Below are 19726 nucleotides of genomic sequence, written 5' to 3' on the forward strand. Positions count from 1 at the left end.
TTAGAAATACTGTTAAGATGCTTTAGTTATTTAATAAGACACTATATATTGTGTTTTGGATCCAAGATGTAGGGGGGGAAATATCTGATAGCCTCTTTCATATAGGGAGAGAGTGGATTTAGAATTTAATATGTAGAATTATTCATTTTATACAGGAGGAGAAACTGGAGTCTCATTTACAAAACTTGTCCACTCTTATGGCTCCAACGTACAAGAAACTTGCACCTGATGCATATAATAATCAGGTAAGTTTAAATAATTGTTGACGATGATTGGAACGGTTCACTTGCTCATTATTGATGACTAACCTACCTACTTCCAAAAATATTTTTGAAGCCGTGATTTTCCTTTATTTTTCTAACTTTGTCTCTTCCTAATTGTTGAAGCCACTGCAGCCTTCTGTTTCTGGTATATGAAAATATGCCATCCAAAAGAGCATATTTTTTGGTCTTTTAGTCTGCAAAGATGAGGAGCTTTTAAGGCTCACAAGCTTTTCCATCAGTCTTGTTCTCAAATGGATAATTTTGTCTCTGTAAGCAGACTTTGGTGATTAATTAAAATTATGTGACCCACACTATAGGTTCTAACCACCTATCAACTGTTTCCACAGTCTATACATATAAAGCTATGGGTGCACTACTTTGTAAGTATACACACATGTGTCCAGATATGACAGGTTGTGCTAGATCCTTTTCTTTTTTTTTTGGCCTTGGCTCCATGAACCAAGCAAAAATATATATTTTTTCCTATTTTACCAGTGTGTTCTAGGCTGTGCCTATCTAGAAGGCTGGGTGACTTGTTCAGACTCATGGGTGGGTGGGTGACTTCGTGCTCATGAAGAAGGCAAAAGAGGGGCCAGCCTGGTGGCATAGTGAAGTTTGCATGTTCTGCTTCAGCGGCCCAGGGTTCGCAGGTTCAGATCCCAGGCGTGGACCTACCCACCACTCATCAATCCATGCTGTGGCAGCGTCCCACATACAAAATACAGGAAGATTGCCACAGATGTTAGCTCAGCAACAACCTTCCTCAAGCAAAAAGAGGAAGATTGGCAACAGATGTTAGCTCAGGGCCAATCTTCCTCACCGAAAAAAAAAGAAAGAAAGAAAGAAAAGGCAAAAGCAAAAGACCGTAAAGTCTTCCCTGTTTCGGTAACATCAACAGCAAAAGCATTAAATGAAAACCTGTTCTGAACCAGACACTGTTTAGTCCTTGTGGATATAAAGACGAGCAATGTAGGCTCTCTGTCTTTAGGAATTCCTTGTTTAGAGGAGACGTGGATATGTAAAACAGCAATTACAGAAGAAGACATAAGAGCTGGGATAGAGGTAGGCACACACTTCTGAAGGAAGAGACAGGTTTTCCCTGAAAGCAGAGCAGAGACGTAAGGTCACAAGTGGCCTTGGAGGCCATATAGAGGTCTGTGAACTTTATCCTGTAGGTAAGAGGGTGACCACTGGGGGTTTGGGATGTGTGTTGGGGGCAGGGGAGAGTGAAGTGATTTAATTTTAAAAGATCACTCAACAAGCCAAATAAATGTAATATAACTTGGATTAGTGTAAGATTACATTAGAGAAGAAGTAAGCTATTGTAGTCTTTGGGCAAGAGATGTCAAGTCCTGAATTAAAGAAATGTCAGTAGTGATAGAGAAAAGGAAGTAAGTGTATGAAATATTTGAGGCAGAACTTCTAGAACTCAGTGACCAATTGGATTTAAGGATGAGCAAATGAGGCAATTTGAGGATCCACCAAATTTCTGGTTTGGACAGGTGGTTCTGTTAACAGCTGTCGAGAATCAGTGAGGAAAAGTAAGTTTAGGCGAGATGATGAATTTCATTTTGGATGTGCTGTTTTGACATACTTCTAGGATAATTAGATGGAAAATCAAGAGAAAAGTCCAGGCTAGTGCTGTAGATGGGGGAGTTATCAAAATGCGGGAAGGAGTTGAAGTTGAACACGTAGACGTGAAGGCAGTTTTTCACAGTGGAGATTGTAAAGAGGAGAAGGGCCTAATGGGATCGGGAGCACAGCCACATTTTAGGGGTGAGCAGAGGAAGAGAAACCAGTGAAGCAAGTGCTGGGTGAAGCAGTTCAAGATTTAAGGGAAGAGGGAATCTGACAGGTGGAGGAGAGCGGGAGGCGATGAGAAGGCTGGCAGAGCAAAGTGCACAGCAGCAGGGGCACGGGTGTGTGAAGGGCAGTGCATTTGCAGACATTGTCATTAATAACATGAACAACTCCCATAAGATTAGGTCAGTGAACATCACAGAGACAGGCAGGGGACCAATCCTAATTAATGATTTAGCTACTCTTGTTTCCCCTGTGGACATCAACACTTTCCCCACCCAAACCTCAACATTTTTTTTAGTGGGAGCAAAGGAGACAAATTTAAGATGGTCTGTTTTTAATAATTTAATAATGATGGTCTGTTTATAAGCTGTTTTATGTCACAACTTTGGTTTTTAGAAATGGATGTGAATATCTATGAAAATTATTTTAAATGCTGTTAATAATAGTGAGATTAATAGTGTTATTTTATGACCATACCTATTTTAGTATCACAGAAAAGTATAAAGAATGCTTTGGTACTGTTGTAAAATAATTCTAGGTGAGAAACACAATAAATCAAGCTATAAAAAGAAGAAAATGAATTGAAGAAATTAAATGTTGCTAGATTTCAAGTTTGGCCATTTTCTGTTGAATGAATTTTTGTATATTAATCCAATGGCTTTTAGCTGGGGAAAGGGACAGAATAACGAAGCATTGATGTTCTTTATACTCCTGTGATTCTTATTATAGACTGTCTCATACAAACCTGATTTTCTAAGCATTTATATTCTACCTTGTTACATTTTGTTTGGAGTATTTTATGCATTTCCTGAATCTGGAGTACCCAAAATACAAAGTTCCCCCAAATTTTTAAGTTATAACAAGATGATTAGGTATAATTTCTTAAATGTGTTTCAATATTTATATATGAATAAATGTGTAGATATACTAATCAGTGGGCATAAAGTTTCAGTTAAGCAGGATGAATAAGCTCTAGAGATCTGCTGTACAACATTTGTACCTGTAGTACAGTACAACAATAATGTATTGTGCACTTAAAAACTTGTTAAAAGGGTAGATCTCAAGTTAAATGTTCTTACCACAATAAATTACATATATACATATACTCATACATTAAAAATAGATGTAATGTCTATGTAAATTAAATCAATTAATGGCTGTGAATGGATAAGGTGTTTTTTATATTGTATGGTAGGTACTATTGGTAATATTCATCCATATATCTTAATATAGTTTAAAGATCCAAAAAACAGCCATGTGATCTTTCCACACAGTATATGGGAAGACCTTTTGAGGTTATGGATGCTGTCAAAACCTACCATTTGATTTTTGCCTTCTTCCCTCAACTGAATATATTATCTTTATTTCTCATATCTGAATGTTCTTCCATGCTTTACTTCTTGATTTCATAGTTAAAGTCTTATTGCTAAAGTTAAGCTTCATTGGGTCTTCACAGAATTTCTTCTGTCAACTCCATGGAATTAGAACATAGGCTTTCTCAATTTAAATATTTTTTCTTTATATATATCCAGTAGACTTATAGTTGATCTTTTATTTCTATGGTTGTCTTACCATTAAACTTTGGGCCTGAATTAGCAGGTTCAGATCTCAAAATCATGTGCTTTCATCATGTATGGAGACGACATTTTAGGCCAATGGTGTCCAAGAGAACTTTCTATGACAATGGAAATATTCTCTGTCTACATTGTTCAGTGAAATAGCTACTAGCCACATGTGGTTATTGAACACTTGATATGTGGCTAGTGCAATTGAGTTAACGAATTTTTATTTTAATTTAATTAATTTAAATTTAAATAGCCACATGTGGCTAGTACCTACCATATTGAACAGCACAGCTTTACACCATCAGAAAGCCATGCACTTAGATTGTCTCACAGACATGGAGATGTATTTCCAGTGATCCATTCACAAATCCCTTCATTGGTATTTCTTGTGAGATGGCATATGTCTATCTGATGACCAACTAGATTTTATATACATTTCTATTAAAGGAACAGAATGAAGCTAACTAGAATACAGCATGGACTAAACAGTCACAAAGTACACAGAAATAGACTGGTCAACACCGTCACTTTGCTTTGGCCAGAGTCTTATAAGTTCCAGTATACGAATATGCTATGTGAACCAAATGGTAAATAATATTTGAGCCATCAAAAACTTTATCATGTTGTGAGTTCAGCTTCTAGCCATGATGGATTAACAGAGACTAGATTTACTTTCACACATTAAAAAAACAAAAAAAAAAATATATATGAAACAATGGCTTTTAGACATAGGACAATAAGAAGCACAAGATAGTAACACCAGAGAGGAGGGAAATGAAAAAGGTGAACCTATGATTACCCAGCCTTACTTCCTGAAGAGCACAATAGGCTCCAGGGCATGGAGGAGGAACCTAAACAGACCCCAGGGTTATCTCTGTGTGAAGGAGACAAAGTTCAGCATTTGGGGAAGCCAAGGTGCTAGAATTCACCATTCAGGGTACCAGAGAGGAAATAGCTTCATTGAGAAGAGCTCCAGAGATCTGTAGAGTCTTCAGGTGAGTACTGAACAGTGCATGCCTGTGAAGAGATTACGAAGGCTGTGGAAAGAACCATCAAAAGGAACAGGCAGAATAATCCCTTGATTTCATACATGACCTGAAATAGTTCTTGTTAATATCATCCAGAAGGAAAAGACCTCCCTAGCACAGAAAATATCAGGTAGAGTATTCAGAATCTTATGGCCTTGGTAGCAGAAGTAGATTAGGCTATTCGGGTCCCAACTAAAAATGTTTAAAATCAAGACTTGAGGGCTGGCCTAGTGGTGTATTGGTTAAGTTCACCCACTCCGCTTTGGCGGCCCAGTGTTCGTGGGTTCATATCTCAGGCATGGACCTACACACCACTTATCAAGCCATGCTGTGGCGGCAACCCACATACAAAATAGAGGAGGATTAGCACAGATGTTAGCTCAAGGCCAGTCTTCCTCACCAAAAAAACAAATAAATAAAATAAGTTTTAAAAAAAAGACTTGAAAGGATCAAGCTGATTCCAAGTAACTTAACAGCATCTCAGAACAAAAAATAAAAAAAAAAAATCCCACAGACAAGAAGGTAAATTTTATAATGCCTAGCGTCCCATCAAAACTTACCAGGCATACAAAGAAATAAGAAAATATGACCCATAATGAAGAGGGGGAAAAAGCAATCAATAGAAATAGTTCCAGAAACGACATGTGATAAGAATATGTAGACAAGGACATTAAAATAGTTCTCATACATATATTCCATTTATTCAGGGCAACAGAGGAAAGTATGAGCATGATAAGGAAAGCCAAGAAGATATCAAGAAGACCCATTTGAATTTCTAGAGAGGAAAAATATATAATATCTGGATAAAAAATATGCTAGATGGAATTAACAGCAGATTAGTGGACTTGAATACGGTAGAAATGTTCCAGTGTGAAATCAAGAGAAAAAGCAAAACTGGAAAAAAACAAATAGATCAAAGGCCTATGGGACAATATTATTACACTAATATATGTGTAATTAGAGTCCCAGAAGGAGGTAGGGAACAGAAAAATATTTAAAGAAATAATGGCCAAAATTTTTTCAAATTTATTCAAAACTATAAACCCATTGATCCCAGAAGCTCATCAAGCCCAAATGGTAGGGGGGCGCGGGGGGAGCGGGGAGGGGAGGTTAAGAGATGAAGAAAACTACATAAAGGTACATTAAAATCAATTTGCTTAAAGTCAATGACAAAGAGAAAATGTAAAAAGCAGATGGAGAAAAAATGACATATTACATATAGTGAGGAAAATGATAATAAACACAAGAGACAGAGGAAATTCAAGAGGAAAATGCAAGAAAGAGGACAGAGGAGAAACATCTTTAAAGTACTGAAAGAAAAAAAAACTGTCAACCTAGAAATCTATAACCAGTAAAAACAACTCTCAAGAGTGAAGGCAAAATAAAGATTTGTTTTCAGACATATAAAAGCTGAAATAATTTATCACCAGCAGACTAGCACTTCAAAAATGTTAAAAGAAGCCCTTCAGTAGAAAGAAAATGATAACAGATAGAAATCTGGATTGACTAAAAGGAATGAAAAACATCATAAATGCTAGGTATGTCAGCAGAAAGACTTTATCTTAAAAATGTCTTTAAAATATAATTTGCTTTTTAAAAAATATATTAACAATGTACTTTGAGGTTTATAACATAGAAGTAGCACAGAGGCTGGGGAATTGGAAGTATACTGTTGGAAGGTTCTTATATAGAGAGTGGTGTAATATTACTTGAATGTAGACTGTGAGAAGTTAAAGAGTACACTGTAAATCTCAAAGCAAGCAGCTGCTAAAAAAAAATGTATAGCTAATGCACCAGTAAAGAGATAAAAATGGAATCAATCCAAAAAAGTTTTTAAAAAGAATATGGAACCAAAAAAAAAAGATAAGACAAATATAAAACAAATAGCAAGATGGTATATCTAATCCCAACCATATCAAAGACCGCATTAAATGGAAATGGTTTTTAACACTCCCAATAAAAGGCAGAGCTTGTGATATTGAATAATCACATTGATACTGAAGAAGTGTGTTGTTGAGAAAAGCAAGACTCAAGAAATATCATGCTAATATAAATCAAAAGAAAGCTGGAATGATTATATTAATAGCAGACAAAGTAGATTTCATGGCAAAGAACATTATAAAGTTTAAAGAGGATCATTTAACGTGATGATAAAGAGAAAAGGGTCAGTTCATCAAGAGAACATAATAATCCTAACTATGTATGCATCTAATAACAGAGCTTCAAATTTTATTGAACATAAACTGATAGAGCTAAAAAAAGAAACAAATCCACAGTTACAGTCAGAGATTTCAATTATCTCTCTCAATAACTGTCAGAATTAATAGACAGAAAATCAGAAGGAGGGAAATTTGAACAACACTTTTAACCAACTTGACCTTATTGGCATGTATAGAACTCCCCACCCAGCAGAATCAACAATTTCAAGGGTACAAGGATGATTTACCAAGATAAATTATATTCTCGATCATTAAACAAGCATCAATAAATTTAAAAGCCTCCAAGTATGTTCTCTGACCACAATGAAATCAAATTAACTTAAAAATCTATACCAGAGGGATATCTACAAAATCCTTAAATATCTGGAAACTGAGCAACATATTTCTACATGACCTATTGGCCCAGGAATAAATCACAAGGGAAATCAGAAAGTATTTCAAACTGAATGAAAATGAAGACATGACATTGAAATTTGTGAAATGCAGCTATAAAGCCTTGCTTAGAGAGACACTTGTATCACTGACCACTTATATTAGAAAAACATAAAGGCTCAAATCAATGATCTATGCTTCTAACCCAAGGAACTTGGAAAAAGAGAGCAGTTTTAGCCCTGAAAGGCAGAAGGAAAAAAAAAATAACGATAAGCACAGAAACCAATGAAATAGAATACAGAAAACAAGAGAATAAATCACTGAAACCAAAAGCTGGTACTTTGAGTCAATTCCATCAGGAAAAAAGAGAAGACACAAATTGCCAATATCAAGAATTAGAGATGAGACATCACTGCAGATCCTACAGACATTAAAAGAAAAAGACATTATTAAAACTTTATGCCAATAAATTCAACAACTTAGATGAAATGGGCAGTCCTTAAAAAACCCAAGTTACCAAAGCTTTATAAAGAAAAAAATGATACCATGAATAGTCCTATATCTATTAAAGAAATTGAATTTGTAGTTAAAAACTTTCCCAAAAAGAAAATTCCAGGCCCAGATGATTTTCCTTCCAAATTTGACCCATTATTTAAGGAAGAAATAATAACAATTCGATGGAAACTCTTCTAGAAAATAGAAAATGAGTAAACACTTCCCAACTCATTCTATGAGTCTGGAAATATCCTAATACTAGAACCAGACCAAGGCATTAAAGAAAAAACTACAGTCCAATGTTCTTCATAAATATTGATGTGAAAATTCTTAACAAAGCTTTAACAAATTAGATCTGACTGTGTAAAAGGGATAATATATCACAACCAGATGGAGTTTATTTCAGGAACGCTTGGTTCATTTAACACCAAAAATCAGTGATTCACCATAGTAACTGGCATAACAGGGGGAAAAATATGATTATCTCAATAGATTTTAAAAGCATTTGACAAAATTCCACATCCATAGAAGGGAATTTTCTTCATCATACTTAATGGTGAAGGAATGAATACTTTACCCCTAAGGTTAGGAACAAGACAAAGACGTCCATTCTCACCACTTCTGTTTAACATCTAACTGGAAGTTTTAGTGCAATAGGCAAGAAACAGAAATAAAAAGCATAAAGATTGGATAGAAAGAAATAAAACTGTCCTTATTTATAGACAATATGCTTATCTACATAGAAAGTCCCAAAAAAATCTACAAAAAAAACTCCTAGAACTAATAAATGGTTTAGCAAAGTTGCAAAGTACAAAAATCAATTGTATTTCTATATATTAGCAATAAACAATTAAAAATTGAAATGAAAATGAATAGCAATTAAAATAGCATCAAAAATATGAAATTTTTAGGCATACATTTGACAAGAATGTGTAAGACCTGTGCACTAAAAACTACAAAACATTGCTGAGAGAAATTATAAAAGACCTAAATATCTGGAGAGCTATACTATGCTCATGGATCACAAGACTAAATATTGCTAAGATGGCAATATTCCCCAAATTAATCAGTAGATTCAATCTCAGTAGATGTTTTGAAGGAATCAATAAGGGGATTCTAAAATATATAGAAAGAAATACAAAGGACCTGGAATAGTCAAACAGTTTTTTTAAAAAAGAACAGAGTTTGATGATTTATACTCCCTGATTTCAAGATTTACTAAAAATCTACATTTACTAGTAATTCAAGACAGTTGGTATTGGCATATGTACACATACATACACAGACACACGCCAACACACCATTTTATACCAAAAGACCAGAATAGAGAGTCCAAAAATAGATCCAGTATATATGGTCAATAGGTTTTCAACAAAGACGATTCAATGAGGAAAGAATAATCTTTTTACTCAGTAGTATTTGGACAGTTGGATAGCCATATGGAAGAAAATTAACCTTGACTCTTAACCTCACACCATATATAAAAATTAACTCAAAATGGATCCATTTATATAAAATTCTAGAAAATGCAAACTAATCTGTAGTGACAGAAAGCAGATCAGTAGTTGCCTGGGAACAAAGAGGAAGGCATGAATTACAAAGGGGTATGAGAAAACTTTTGGCAGTGATGGATATATACAGTATTTTGATTGCGGCAATGGTTTCATATATACATATGTCAAAACTCATTAAATAGTATACCTTAAATATATGCTATTTAATGTATGCTAATTATAACTCAATAGCACTGTAAAATAAAAACTTTACCATGTCAAGAGATTTGCTCTATTTTTGCGTCATTCCATTGTATTTCTGGATATAAAATATGCAACGTTTTTTAAAGTTCTAATATAGCCTAAATACTAAGGAGTCTTTTGACCTGTTCAGTGCACAGATCTTGTACTTCTTTGTCAGATGTATGCCCAAGAATTTCAAATGCCTAAGTACTTACCCACTCACACACATGCTTTTATTTTTCAGATTGAATATGAACACAGAGCACCCGAGTGCCGTCTGGGTCTGAAAGAAGGCCGTCCATTCTCAGGGGTCACCGCCTGTTTGGACTTCTGTGCTCACGCCCACAGAGACTTGCACAACATGCAGAATGGCAGCACCTTGGTGAGTGGAGCTGAGGACAGATTGGCAGCAGTCCTGTTGAAGAGCGGAGGGCTGCAAGTTACGGCACTACATTAGAGTAATATGTTCTCTGCGGTTGTCACTGCCCAGCGGTGTTTTCATGAATGAAGTGCTGTTGCATAAGTGCTTGTTTGGCATAACTAGTACTCTCATAAAAGGTTGGCACGTTAGTGGAAAACTGTGTTGACAAGCACATGGAAATCATGGAAATTCTTGGTGCTAATCTAAACCAGTGACTATGCGTTGCCAGCTATAATTAGCTGCCAAAAAAATCCTTCAAAATTCAGTATCAGATATCTGGTAGGTTATAATCAGTTATGCAAAAAGCCATATTCAAGCCAAGGTGCCAATTCACCTTCCAGAGACAAGTACAAATGAAAAATGCATCGTCATTCTCACAGTAACTACTATAGAAGGTTCCAAGTGTGAAAGAGCCCATTATGACAACATATTACAGCGGGTGAAATGGATTGGGCCTTATAATTGGAGGCTATGATAAGGGGAGAAAAGGGATCCAGTCTTAGGGTGGAGCAGTGTTCCACACTGACAGATTCCAGGGTGAGGCCTTGCTTACAGAGGGATGCTCCAGAGTGGAGATAAATAATGAAAAAGTTCAAGTGAGGAAACTATAAATTAATAATCTAATGATTCATCAACATGGATATAGGTGAGTTGAGGAAGATGATCAATGAGACTTAAGAGGAAGGATAGAAGAGAGAAACTGAAATGTTATTCTAGGGTAGAAAAGAATTCGAGGAGGCAGTAGACAACAGTAGAAGTGATTTGAGGAAACCGCTGCAAAGTGTTTGTTGAGAAGCAGAGAAGGTATTGGTTTAATGGTCTAGAGCAGGGTCGGAAAACTTCTTTATTAAAGGCAAGATAGTAAATATTTTAGGCTTTGCAGGTCACACAGGGTCTCTGTCACATTCTCTGTTTGGGGTTTTTTAATAAAAAATTCTTTCAAAATGCAAAAACTATTAGTTCTCTGGCCATACGATACCAGGCTGCAAGGCAGATTGGGCACAGGTCTTAGTTTGCTGACTTCTAATCCAGGAGAACAAACACAAAGTGTATCATCTGCAATATCAAAAATGATCACCAATCATGTGTTGAGCACTGCTCGTTGTTAGGAGGCTCTGCTAGATTCTGGGAAGTAGACGAAGTAGGTAATAGCCGGAGCTCTAGTAGGGCCTGAGGATGACCACATTTCACTCCAGCAAGGTGATGGAGAGGGGGCAGAGGATGGGATAGATGATTTGAATGAAGGGGAATTTGCCTCTGATGGGTCACAGGTTCTGTGAGGTGAAATGGACAGAAGCACGGGATAAGAAGGACTGAGTAGGGACAATTGTGTGTGGGAAAAGATGACAAGTGCTCAGAGACATGGATTTGGAAGACTTTTATGTGTGAGAAGTGAAAACTCATTTTAATACCATCTCATGTTAAACTTATTTATAAAGGTAAGTCTGTTATAATCACAATCACATTCCTTTCAAGAGTATCTTCCAGTGATTTTATATTACCTTAGATTTTAAATAACCATGGTTACATTTTCTCCATTAATCAAAAATACTAAATGCTAAAAGCTAGTATTTTAAAACCAACAAATAATCTTTCATCAAAACCAATATGATTGTGGCTAACAAAAGAAAATTATCAACAGAAGTAGCTTTTTTTTTTCCTTTTCAGAGTGCTGCCTGGTATGTAGTGATATTTCAGAAGGAAATGAGAGAGAAGAGAAACAGTAAGTTAGATTTAACAGAGCACAGAGAAGGGGAGATAGGGGAGAAATAGTGTTAGGTTACATGTGACCAGGATCAGCTGAATCTTCAGTTTTACATTATTTCGATTTCACTTTGGGATCTTGTGGAAATTTCTTAAACACACTGAAGGAGAGTTAGGAGTCAAGTGTGAGGAAAGATGTGAAATATCTCTGCGTACAAAAGTATGAGATAAGGTGAGTGTGATATTCCCAAACACAGAGGAAGCCATTTGGTAGAAGAAACTTTTGGCCTGGTTTTAAAAAGGCTTCACATGAAAAGTGGGAGACTGCTTCATTTTGCTGGGAGTGTTGCTTCTTCCCTTAGAGTCAGAAATGTGTGTGAAGAACAGAGTCACCACAGGTAACAGTTCCTGATAGACAAGTGTGTGCTATTTTTTTTGAGTCTATCTCCCCGTACCATGTTGATGCGGTCGTTAATCACAGGCAGGCATGGTTTCATGGTAACATGCACGTCACTGATCTGGTCCAGTTGGCCACCACTACAAATCTAAATCCTGAGAGGGAGAAAGACACACACACACACAGAGGAACACACACACACGGGAACACACCCACTCTCCTCTTGGACTGAAGCTGAGGCTGTCCTGTCTCTCTCCCTGCCAGGTGTGCACCCTCACAAGAGAAGACAATCGAGAAATTGGAGGGAAGCCCGAGGATGAGCAGCTCCACGTTCTGCCTCTCTACAAAGTCTCTGACGTGGATGAGTTTGGGAGTGTAGACGCTCAGGAGGAGAAAAAGCGAAATGGTGCCATTCAGGTACTGAGTTCTTTCCGGCGGAAAGTCAGGATGTTAGCAGAGCCAGTCAAGACGTGCCGACAAAGGAAACTGGAAGCCAAGAAAGCCGCGGCTGAGAAGCTGTCCTCCCTGGAGAACAGCGCAAATAAGAGCGAGAAGGAAAAGCCAGCCTTGTCTCGTGCAAAACAGACTGAAAATGGAAGCCAGGCTAAACAGTTGGCAGGTAAATTTAACGCGAAGCGTTGTAGAGACATGTGTCATATGATACTTATGTTAAAAACGAACGTTCATTTGGAAGGTTACATTCAATCACAGTCTCAGTTCTGCACCAGAATCTTCTCTCCAGAGCAAGGGACAGGCTTTGCTCTTGGAGATGGCAATGAGATATCATACCATCGAGCCCAGATTGATGGGGAAGTTTGGATTTTATTGTATAATAAATGGCAAAGTTTTATGATAGGTAGTAATATGGTGAAATTAGCATTAATCTAGCAGTGGCAGGTAGGCCAAACTAGAGGTGGAGGAGACAGATTCAATAAACCAAGGGTGAGGTCATAAGAGCTTGAATGTGGCAGTAGCAATGAAGATTTAGCAAAAATGATGGAAGTGAATTCTTCCAAAATAAATATCAATACATTGACAACAAAACTTTGGAATAGAGAAGAAAAATTTAAGGATGACAACAAAGTTTTAAGCCTAGATAACTAAAACAGTACTGCTTATTGAAATAAGTTTGAAAATAGGATTTATGGGGGTGGAGGAGAACAAGATTTTTTTCCTCAGTGATATTGAGTCTGAGATTTAGGAAGGGGATCCACATGTAGTTATCCTATAAGCTTGTAGCCATCAAAATAGATCACATCTATAGAAGCAGCAATAGGGCATTATTTATCAATACTAAGTTGATATTTTCTTTCCAGAGCCCCTTGCTTTATGTCTGCAGTTAATACTCTAAAAAATCATACAACAATGTAATGTCTGTATCCAAATTTTAGTGATGGTATTGGCCTGCCGTTATCAAAAGAAAAATGTGTGTCTTTTAAGTGTAGTGTACCAATTTGCTTAGAACCAACCATTTTTGCTTCACAAAGTCAAATTTCCTTACCGATTTTTCAAAGCTCAGAGAAACTAATTTAGAATAATATGCTAAAGATGTTTAATAGGTATTTGTTGATTGGTTGACTTGCACTAAGAGAAGTAAACCCTGTTCTCTCCCTGGTAGCTCCTCTCAGTCAGCTGTAAAGTGAAGTCGGGTGGAATTTGTTTGTGGTCCCGTCTAACTGGATTCTGTGGTCATTGTTTCAATTCTGGACTGCCACTGCAGCTCCATTTATCTGCTCTTATCTCATATTACTTTTTTAGTGAGGTCATGAAACAGAAGTGTGACTTTTAAAAGTTTTACTTACAAGGCTGAAATTTTCTTAAAGTTTTATGTGCAACCATATAAATTTCCTTTCTGGAAAGTGTGCTAATGAAAAAGGGATTGCCAATTATACAAGATGCTTTGAGTGTTTAAATGAATGTCTTTCTTTTTCTCATAGCACTGCTGAATCTTCCACAACAAATTTTATACTACTTTATTTTAACTATTTAACAAATTTTATTGCATGCCAGGCAATGGAGAAATAAAGTGAAATAAGACATGGTCCCTTCCCTCAAGGAACTACTTTGCAGTGGGGTGAAGAGGGGACTAAAAACGGATATTTACAATAGGTTATGACCATGGCTTATCTGACTTGTGTTTGCAGGGGATATCACAAAGCACTGGAAGGTGAAGTCATAGAGGCTTCCTTGAGGAGGGGATGACTGTGCCGAGGAAGGGCGGGGAGGTGGGCTGGAGGGAGGAGGGCGCTTCAGGCAGGCAGTGAGGCACACTCAAAGCACAGATGCTGCAGGGGATGTGATGCTCGCAATGAGATGGCTTCTGGATGTTGGTTACATATTTCTTCACTTACCAGATTGTACTGTTATAAGGTCTGCCGTTTTATTTCTAAAGCTTTAGACACAAAAAATTATGCCAGACATTATCAGAACCCTGACTTTGCTCTTGTCCTTGTTTGGTGGGGGTTGCATAATCCTGGTGGTGGTCCTCATGTGCATTTAAGCACCTCACCAGCTTTCGTAAAATACTCATGAAGCATGTTTGTCTCCGCTCTCTCTTGTCCTGTCCATAGAACTTCTGCGACTTTCAGGACCAGTCGTGCAGCAGTCTCAGCAGCCCCCACCCCAGTCCCAACCCCAACAACTACAGAAGCAGCCTCCGCAGCCGCAGAAGCAGCCCCCACAGCCCCCACCGCCACAGCCCCCACAGCCGCAGCGACCCCAGCAGCCGCCGCATCACCCCTTGACCAGCGACCCTCAGTCAGAGGCTGTCAACTCTTACTCTTCTGGATCCTCCAATCTATATATGAGACGGTCCCATCCAGCTAGTCCTTATCCAGGCTCTTCGCACACCTCAGATATTTATGGCGGTGCCAGCCCTCTCAGCCTCTATTCCACCTCCTCCCAAGCTACAGGTTCATATTTGAATTCTTCTAATCCCATGAACCCCTACCCTGGGCTGTTGAATCAGAATAACCAGTATCCATCATATCAGTGCAATGGGAATGTATCAGTGGATGCCTGCTCTCCATATCTGGGTTCCTATTCTCCCCAGTCTCAGCCCATGGATCTATATAGGTATCCAAACCAAGACCCTCTCTCAAAGCTAAATCTACCACCCATCCATACACTTTACCAGCCGAGGTTGGGAAATAGCCAGAGTTTTCCTTCTCAGTACTTAGGTTACGGAAACCAAAGCATGCAGGGAGGAGCCTTCAGCAGCTGTACAATTAGAACAAACACACACCATGCAGGGACGTTCCCTCCTTATTCCACTCATGAGATGGATGGCCACTTCATGGGAGCCACTGCTAGACTGCCACCCAATTTGAGCAATACAAACATAGACTATAAAAATGGTGAACATCACCCATCTTCTCACATAATCCACAACTATGGTGCAGTGCCGGGTTTGTTCGACAGCTCTCTTCATGCCCTGTGTCTCCAGAACCAGGAGAATGACATGCTTTCCCACACAGCTAATGGGTTGTCTAAGTTGCTTCCAGCTCTTAACCATGATAGGACTGCGTCTGTCCAAGAAGGCTTACACAAGTTACAGGATGACGGCAGTCAGGAAAAGCACCCTTCTGCCGCGGAGGACAATGAGGAGGTCTGGTCAGACAGTGAGCAGAGCTTTCTGGACCCTGACATTGGGGGCGTGGCTGTGGCTCCAACTCACGGGTCAATTCTCATCGAGTGTGCAAAGCGCGAGCTTCATGCCACAACCCCTTTAAAGAACCCCAACAGGAATCACCCCACCAGGATCTCGCTTGTCTTTTACCAGCATAAGAGCATGAATGAGCCGAAACATGGCTTGGCGCTCTGGGAAGCCAAAATGGCTGAAAAAGCCCGTGAGAAAGAGGAAGAGTGTGAAAAGTACGGCCCGGACTATGTGCCTCAGAAAACCCATGGCAAAAAAGTGAAACGGGAGCCCCCTGAGCCACATGAATCTTCCGAGCCCACTTACCTGCGCTTCATCAAGTCCCTTGCTGAGAGGACCATGTCCGTGACCACAGACTCCACAGTGACTACATCTCCGTATGCCTTCACTCGGGTCACAGGGCCTTACAACAGATACATATGATGTTGCCCCTTGGGGTGGTTACCTCATGTGAAAAGACCACAACCAACCTGTCCGTAGTGTAGTTCTCATGACCTGGGCGGTGGGGAAAGGACATGGTATTCATGACAAATGTGGTGGGAAGAACCTCAGCTCACCAGCAAAAAAAGAGGTCATCTCACCATAGCACTTAATTTCCACTGACGCCTAAGTGGTCACAGATGGCGTCTAGGCAAAAGACCAAAGCATTCTATGCCAGAAGGAGGTGGGGAAGAAGGTGTTGCACAATTTACATTTTTAAACACTGGTTCTATTATCTGACAAGATGATGTGTAAAGGTGACTTTTTTCCCCTTACAACACCACACATCTGTGACCACTTTTAATAATACCAAGTTTGCATAGTCATGGAACACAAATCAAACAAGTACTGTAGTATTACAGTGGCAGGAATTTTAAAATACCATCTGGTGCTGAACATATGATGTACTGAAATACTGGAATTATGGCTTTTTAATATGCAGTTTTTACTGTAATCTTAATATTAACTTTTATTTATCAAAATAGCTACAGTAAACATAAATGAATAGACAGTAAAACACTGAATTTGTTTGGATGTTCTAAGAAATGGTGCTAAGAAAATGGTGTCTTTACAGTTGAAAATTTAATGCCTTTATATCATCAAGATGCTATCAGTGTACTGCAGTGCCCTTGAATAATAGGGTACCTTTTCATTCAAGTTTTTATCATAATTACCTATTCTTACACAAGCTGAATTTTTAAAATGTGGACATTGTAAAGGCCTCTGGATTTTGCTCATCCAGTGCAGTCCTCTTAGGACAAGAAACGTATCTATGTACATATCTACACACGCATATGTATATGTGCACACACATGTATATATGGATATTTTAAATGGTGTTTTAGAAGCACTTTGTCTACCTAAGCTTGGACAACTTGAACAATGCTAAGGTACTGAGACGTTTAAAAAGAAGTTTACTTTCATTTTAGAATGCAAAGTTGATTTTTTTTAAGGAAACAAGGAAAGCTTTTAAAATATTTTTGCTTTTGGCCATGCATCTACTGATGAGCAATGTGTCCATTTTTAATACAACCAGTTACATCCAAAATGGGGCTTACTGGATCCAAGGGAATACATCAGTCCACAAAACACACGTTCTCTGGTGCTCATCTCACATGCTATACTGTAAAACAGTTTTATACAAAATTGTATGACAAGTTCATTGCTCAGATATGTAGAGGTTTAAGAATTTTCTATTAACTGCAGGTAATAATTAACTGCATGCTGCAGACGCAACAAAGCTAGTTCACTTCAACCGATGCTATTTTTTGGCTCTGTATGCTCTTCAGCGAACTGAACTGCAGTCTGCCTTTGTGTTGATAATTGTACATTGTGATGTTGGCATTTCTTAGCTTAAATGTCCTCTTTACCAGGAAGATTGAGCAGACGGATGCCTGCATAAGATGAATAAACAGGGTTAGTTCCATGTGAATCTATTAAAAAAAAAAGGCAGCTGGTTTGCTGTGGTGGTTTTAAATCATTAATTTGTATAAAGAAGAAGTGAAAGAGATGTACAGTAAGTAAATTAAATTGTAAACAAAACTTTTGTAACGCAATGCTTTAGTATTTTAGTACTGTAAAAATTTTAAATATATATATAAATATATATATATGGATTTGAAGCAGAATTCACATCATGATGGTGCTACTCAGCCTGCTACAAAGATATCATAATGTGAGCTAGGAATTCGTAAAGGTTTGAGTGATGTTCCTACTTGTCATATACCTCAACACTAGTGTGGCAATAGGATGTTGACCTGGGGATGAAAGCTTATAGCATTGTGTACCATCATTTTTTCCAAGTCTTTTTTTTATTATTAAAAAAGCATACCTTTTTTCAATACTTGATTTCTTAGCAAGTATAACTTGAACTTCGACCTTTTTGTTCTAAGAATTCAGGGATATTTCAGCTCATGTTCTCCTTATGCCAACGTGTCACCTGTGTTTATGTAAAATTGTTGTAGGTTAATAAATATATTCTTTTTCAGGGATTTAACCCTTTTATTTTGAATCCCTCCTATTTTACTTGTATATGTCCTGATGTAACTAAAACTAATTTTGTAAATCTGTTGGCTATTTTTATTGTAAAGAAAAGCATTTTAAAAGTTTGGGGGGATCTTTTGACTGTTTCAAGCAGGAAAAAAATTACATGAAAATAGAATGCACTGAGTTGATAAAGGGAAAACTGTAAGGCAGGAGTTTGGCAAGTGGCTGTTGGCTAGAGTCTTTCAGCTCTCTAAATAAAGATGTTTTCATCCTGTAATCAGATCCCTGAGAACGTCCCTACATGTGAAAACACTTAGGGGTATGGTGTGCAGTCGGCTGCACTGTTACTTTCTGGTCTAAGTACAGTTTTGCTTACTAACATTTCAGATTCTTAATCGCAGGAGGCCTCTGAGTTTCATTGGTCAAATCTTTATAACATGGCTTTTGTCTTTTAGAAAAATTTCCCCAATTTTTGGCTACGACCAGTTTAAACATTTCAAAAATTTGTGCTTTCCATACATCAAACCACATGATTTTAATATTTTGCATATACCATCTATCTGACCCCAAATATTTGATTACTACATGCACATTTGTTGGCTCTGAGCCAGCCATCCCTATATGAGTATTTGACTTCTATTTCATCCACAGTCATTTGTCAAACTGCTGGCCAACAAGAGAAGGAAGTGGTTTGGGGGTTGGGGAGAGCTTAGTTAGGGAAGAGGAGAGGAGATTGAGTGGCATATTGTAAATATCAGATCTATAATTGTAAATATCAAACCTGCCTCAGTTAGAATGAATGGAAAGCAGACCTCCAATTTGCTTACATAGGAATATCAGGTTGACTCTATAGCCATACTTGAAAATGCTTCTGAGTGGTGTCAACTTTACTTGAATGAATTTTTCATCGTGATTGACGCACAGTGGTATACAGTTCACTTCTAAAGCTAGTAGTTAACTTGTGTAGGAAACTTTTGCAGTTTGACACTAAGATAATGAACTCTGTGTGCATTTTTCTATGCTTTTTTTTAAAACTTAGTTTCATTTCATTTTCATGAGACGTTTGGGTTGTCTGTAAAATCTGAGGATGGTTATAAATACTGTAAGTATTGTAATGTTATGAATGCAGGTTATTTGAAAGCGTTTATTATTATATCATTCCTGATAACGCTATGTGAGTGTTTTTAATAAAATTTATATTTATTTAATGCACTCTAAGTATTGCCTTGTTGAAGTTTCTGTTTACTGCCTGAATTACTGCCACCTCAATGAGGCAAAAGGGAGTAAAATATATTTAAGGTAATATTCCAAGTAATGAAGGCCAAAATATTTCTCTGGTTGAGTAGTCCAGATATTCAGCTTACTTCTTTTCCCCGGCTGCCTTTTCAGCCTGTTTAGTCTGTGTGCGGCCAGTGGGAGTCAGGGATGGAGGGGCAGCACTTCTGCTGGCCTTAGATGGCCCGTCCCTCCTGGCGTGTGGCCTGTGAGGCCCTTCAGCGACAGTGGGGGCCCCGGGGTTGAGTCCACACAGCTGAGGCCTGAGCCAGCCCTCTTCTCAGATTCTTGTCTTCCTCTTCGCGTCCCCTCTTCCCGAGGAAG

At 38.0% G+C, this 19726-nt stretch overlaps 1 protein-coding gene across 2 annotated transcripts in view; it reads left to right on the forward strand.

The window, feature by feature from the left end:
- Positions 1-19345, forward strand: part of TET2 (tet methylcytosine dioxygenase 2) — a 119319-nt gene extending 99974 nt beyond the window's left edge. For both annotated transcript variants that reach the window (XM_058549840.1, XM_058549841.1), the window contains exons 8-11: positions 156-245; positions 9726-9863; positions 12268-12622; positions 14574-19345. In XM_058549840.1, coding sequence (XP_058405823.1) covers positions 156-245; positions 9726-9863; positions 12268-12622; positions 14574-16084 — 2094 coding nt within the window. In that variant the 3' untranslated portion in view covers positions 16085-19345. The remainder of the gene's footprint in view (positions 1-155; positions 246-9725; positions 9864-12267; positions 12623-14573) is intronic.
- The last annotated feature ends 381 nt before the right edge of the window (positions 19346-19726 follow it).

This window comes from Diceros bicornis, chromosome 11 (assembly GCF_020826845.1).
Source record: "Diceros bicornis minor isolate mBicDic1 chromosome 11, mDicBic1.mat.cur, whole genome shotgun sequence".
Classification (NCBI taxonomy): Eukaryota; Metazoa; Chordata; class Mammalia; order Perissodactyla; family Rhinocerotidae; genus Diceros; species Diceros bicornis.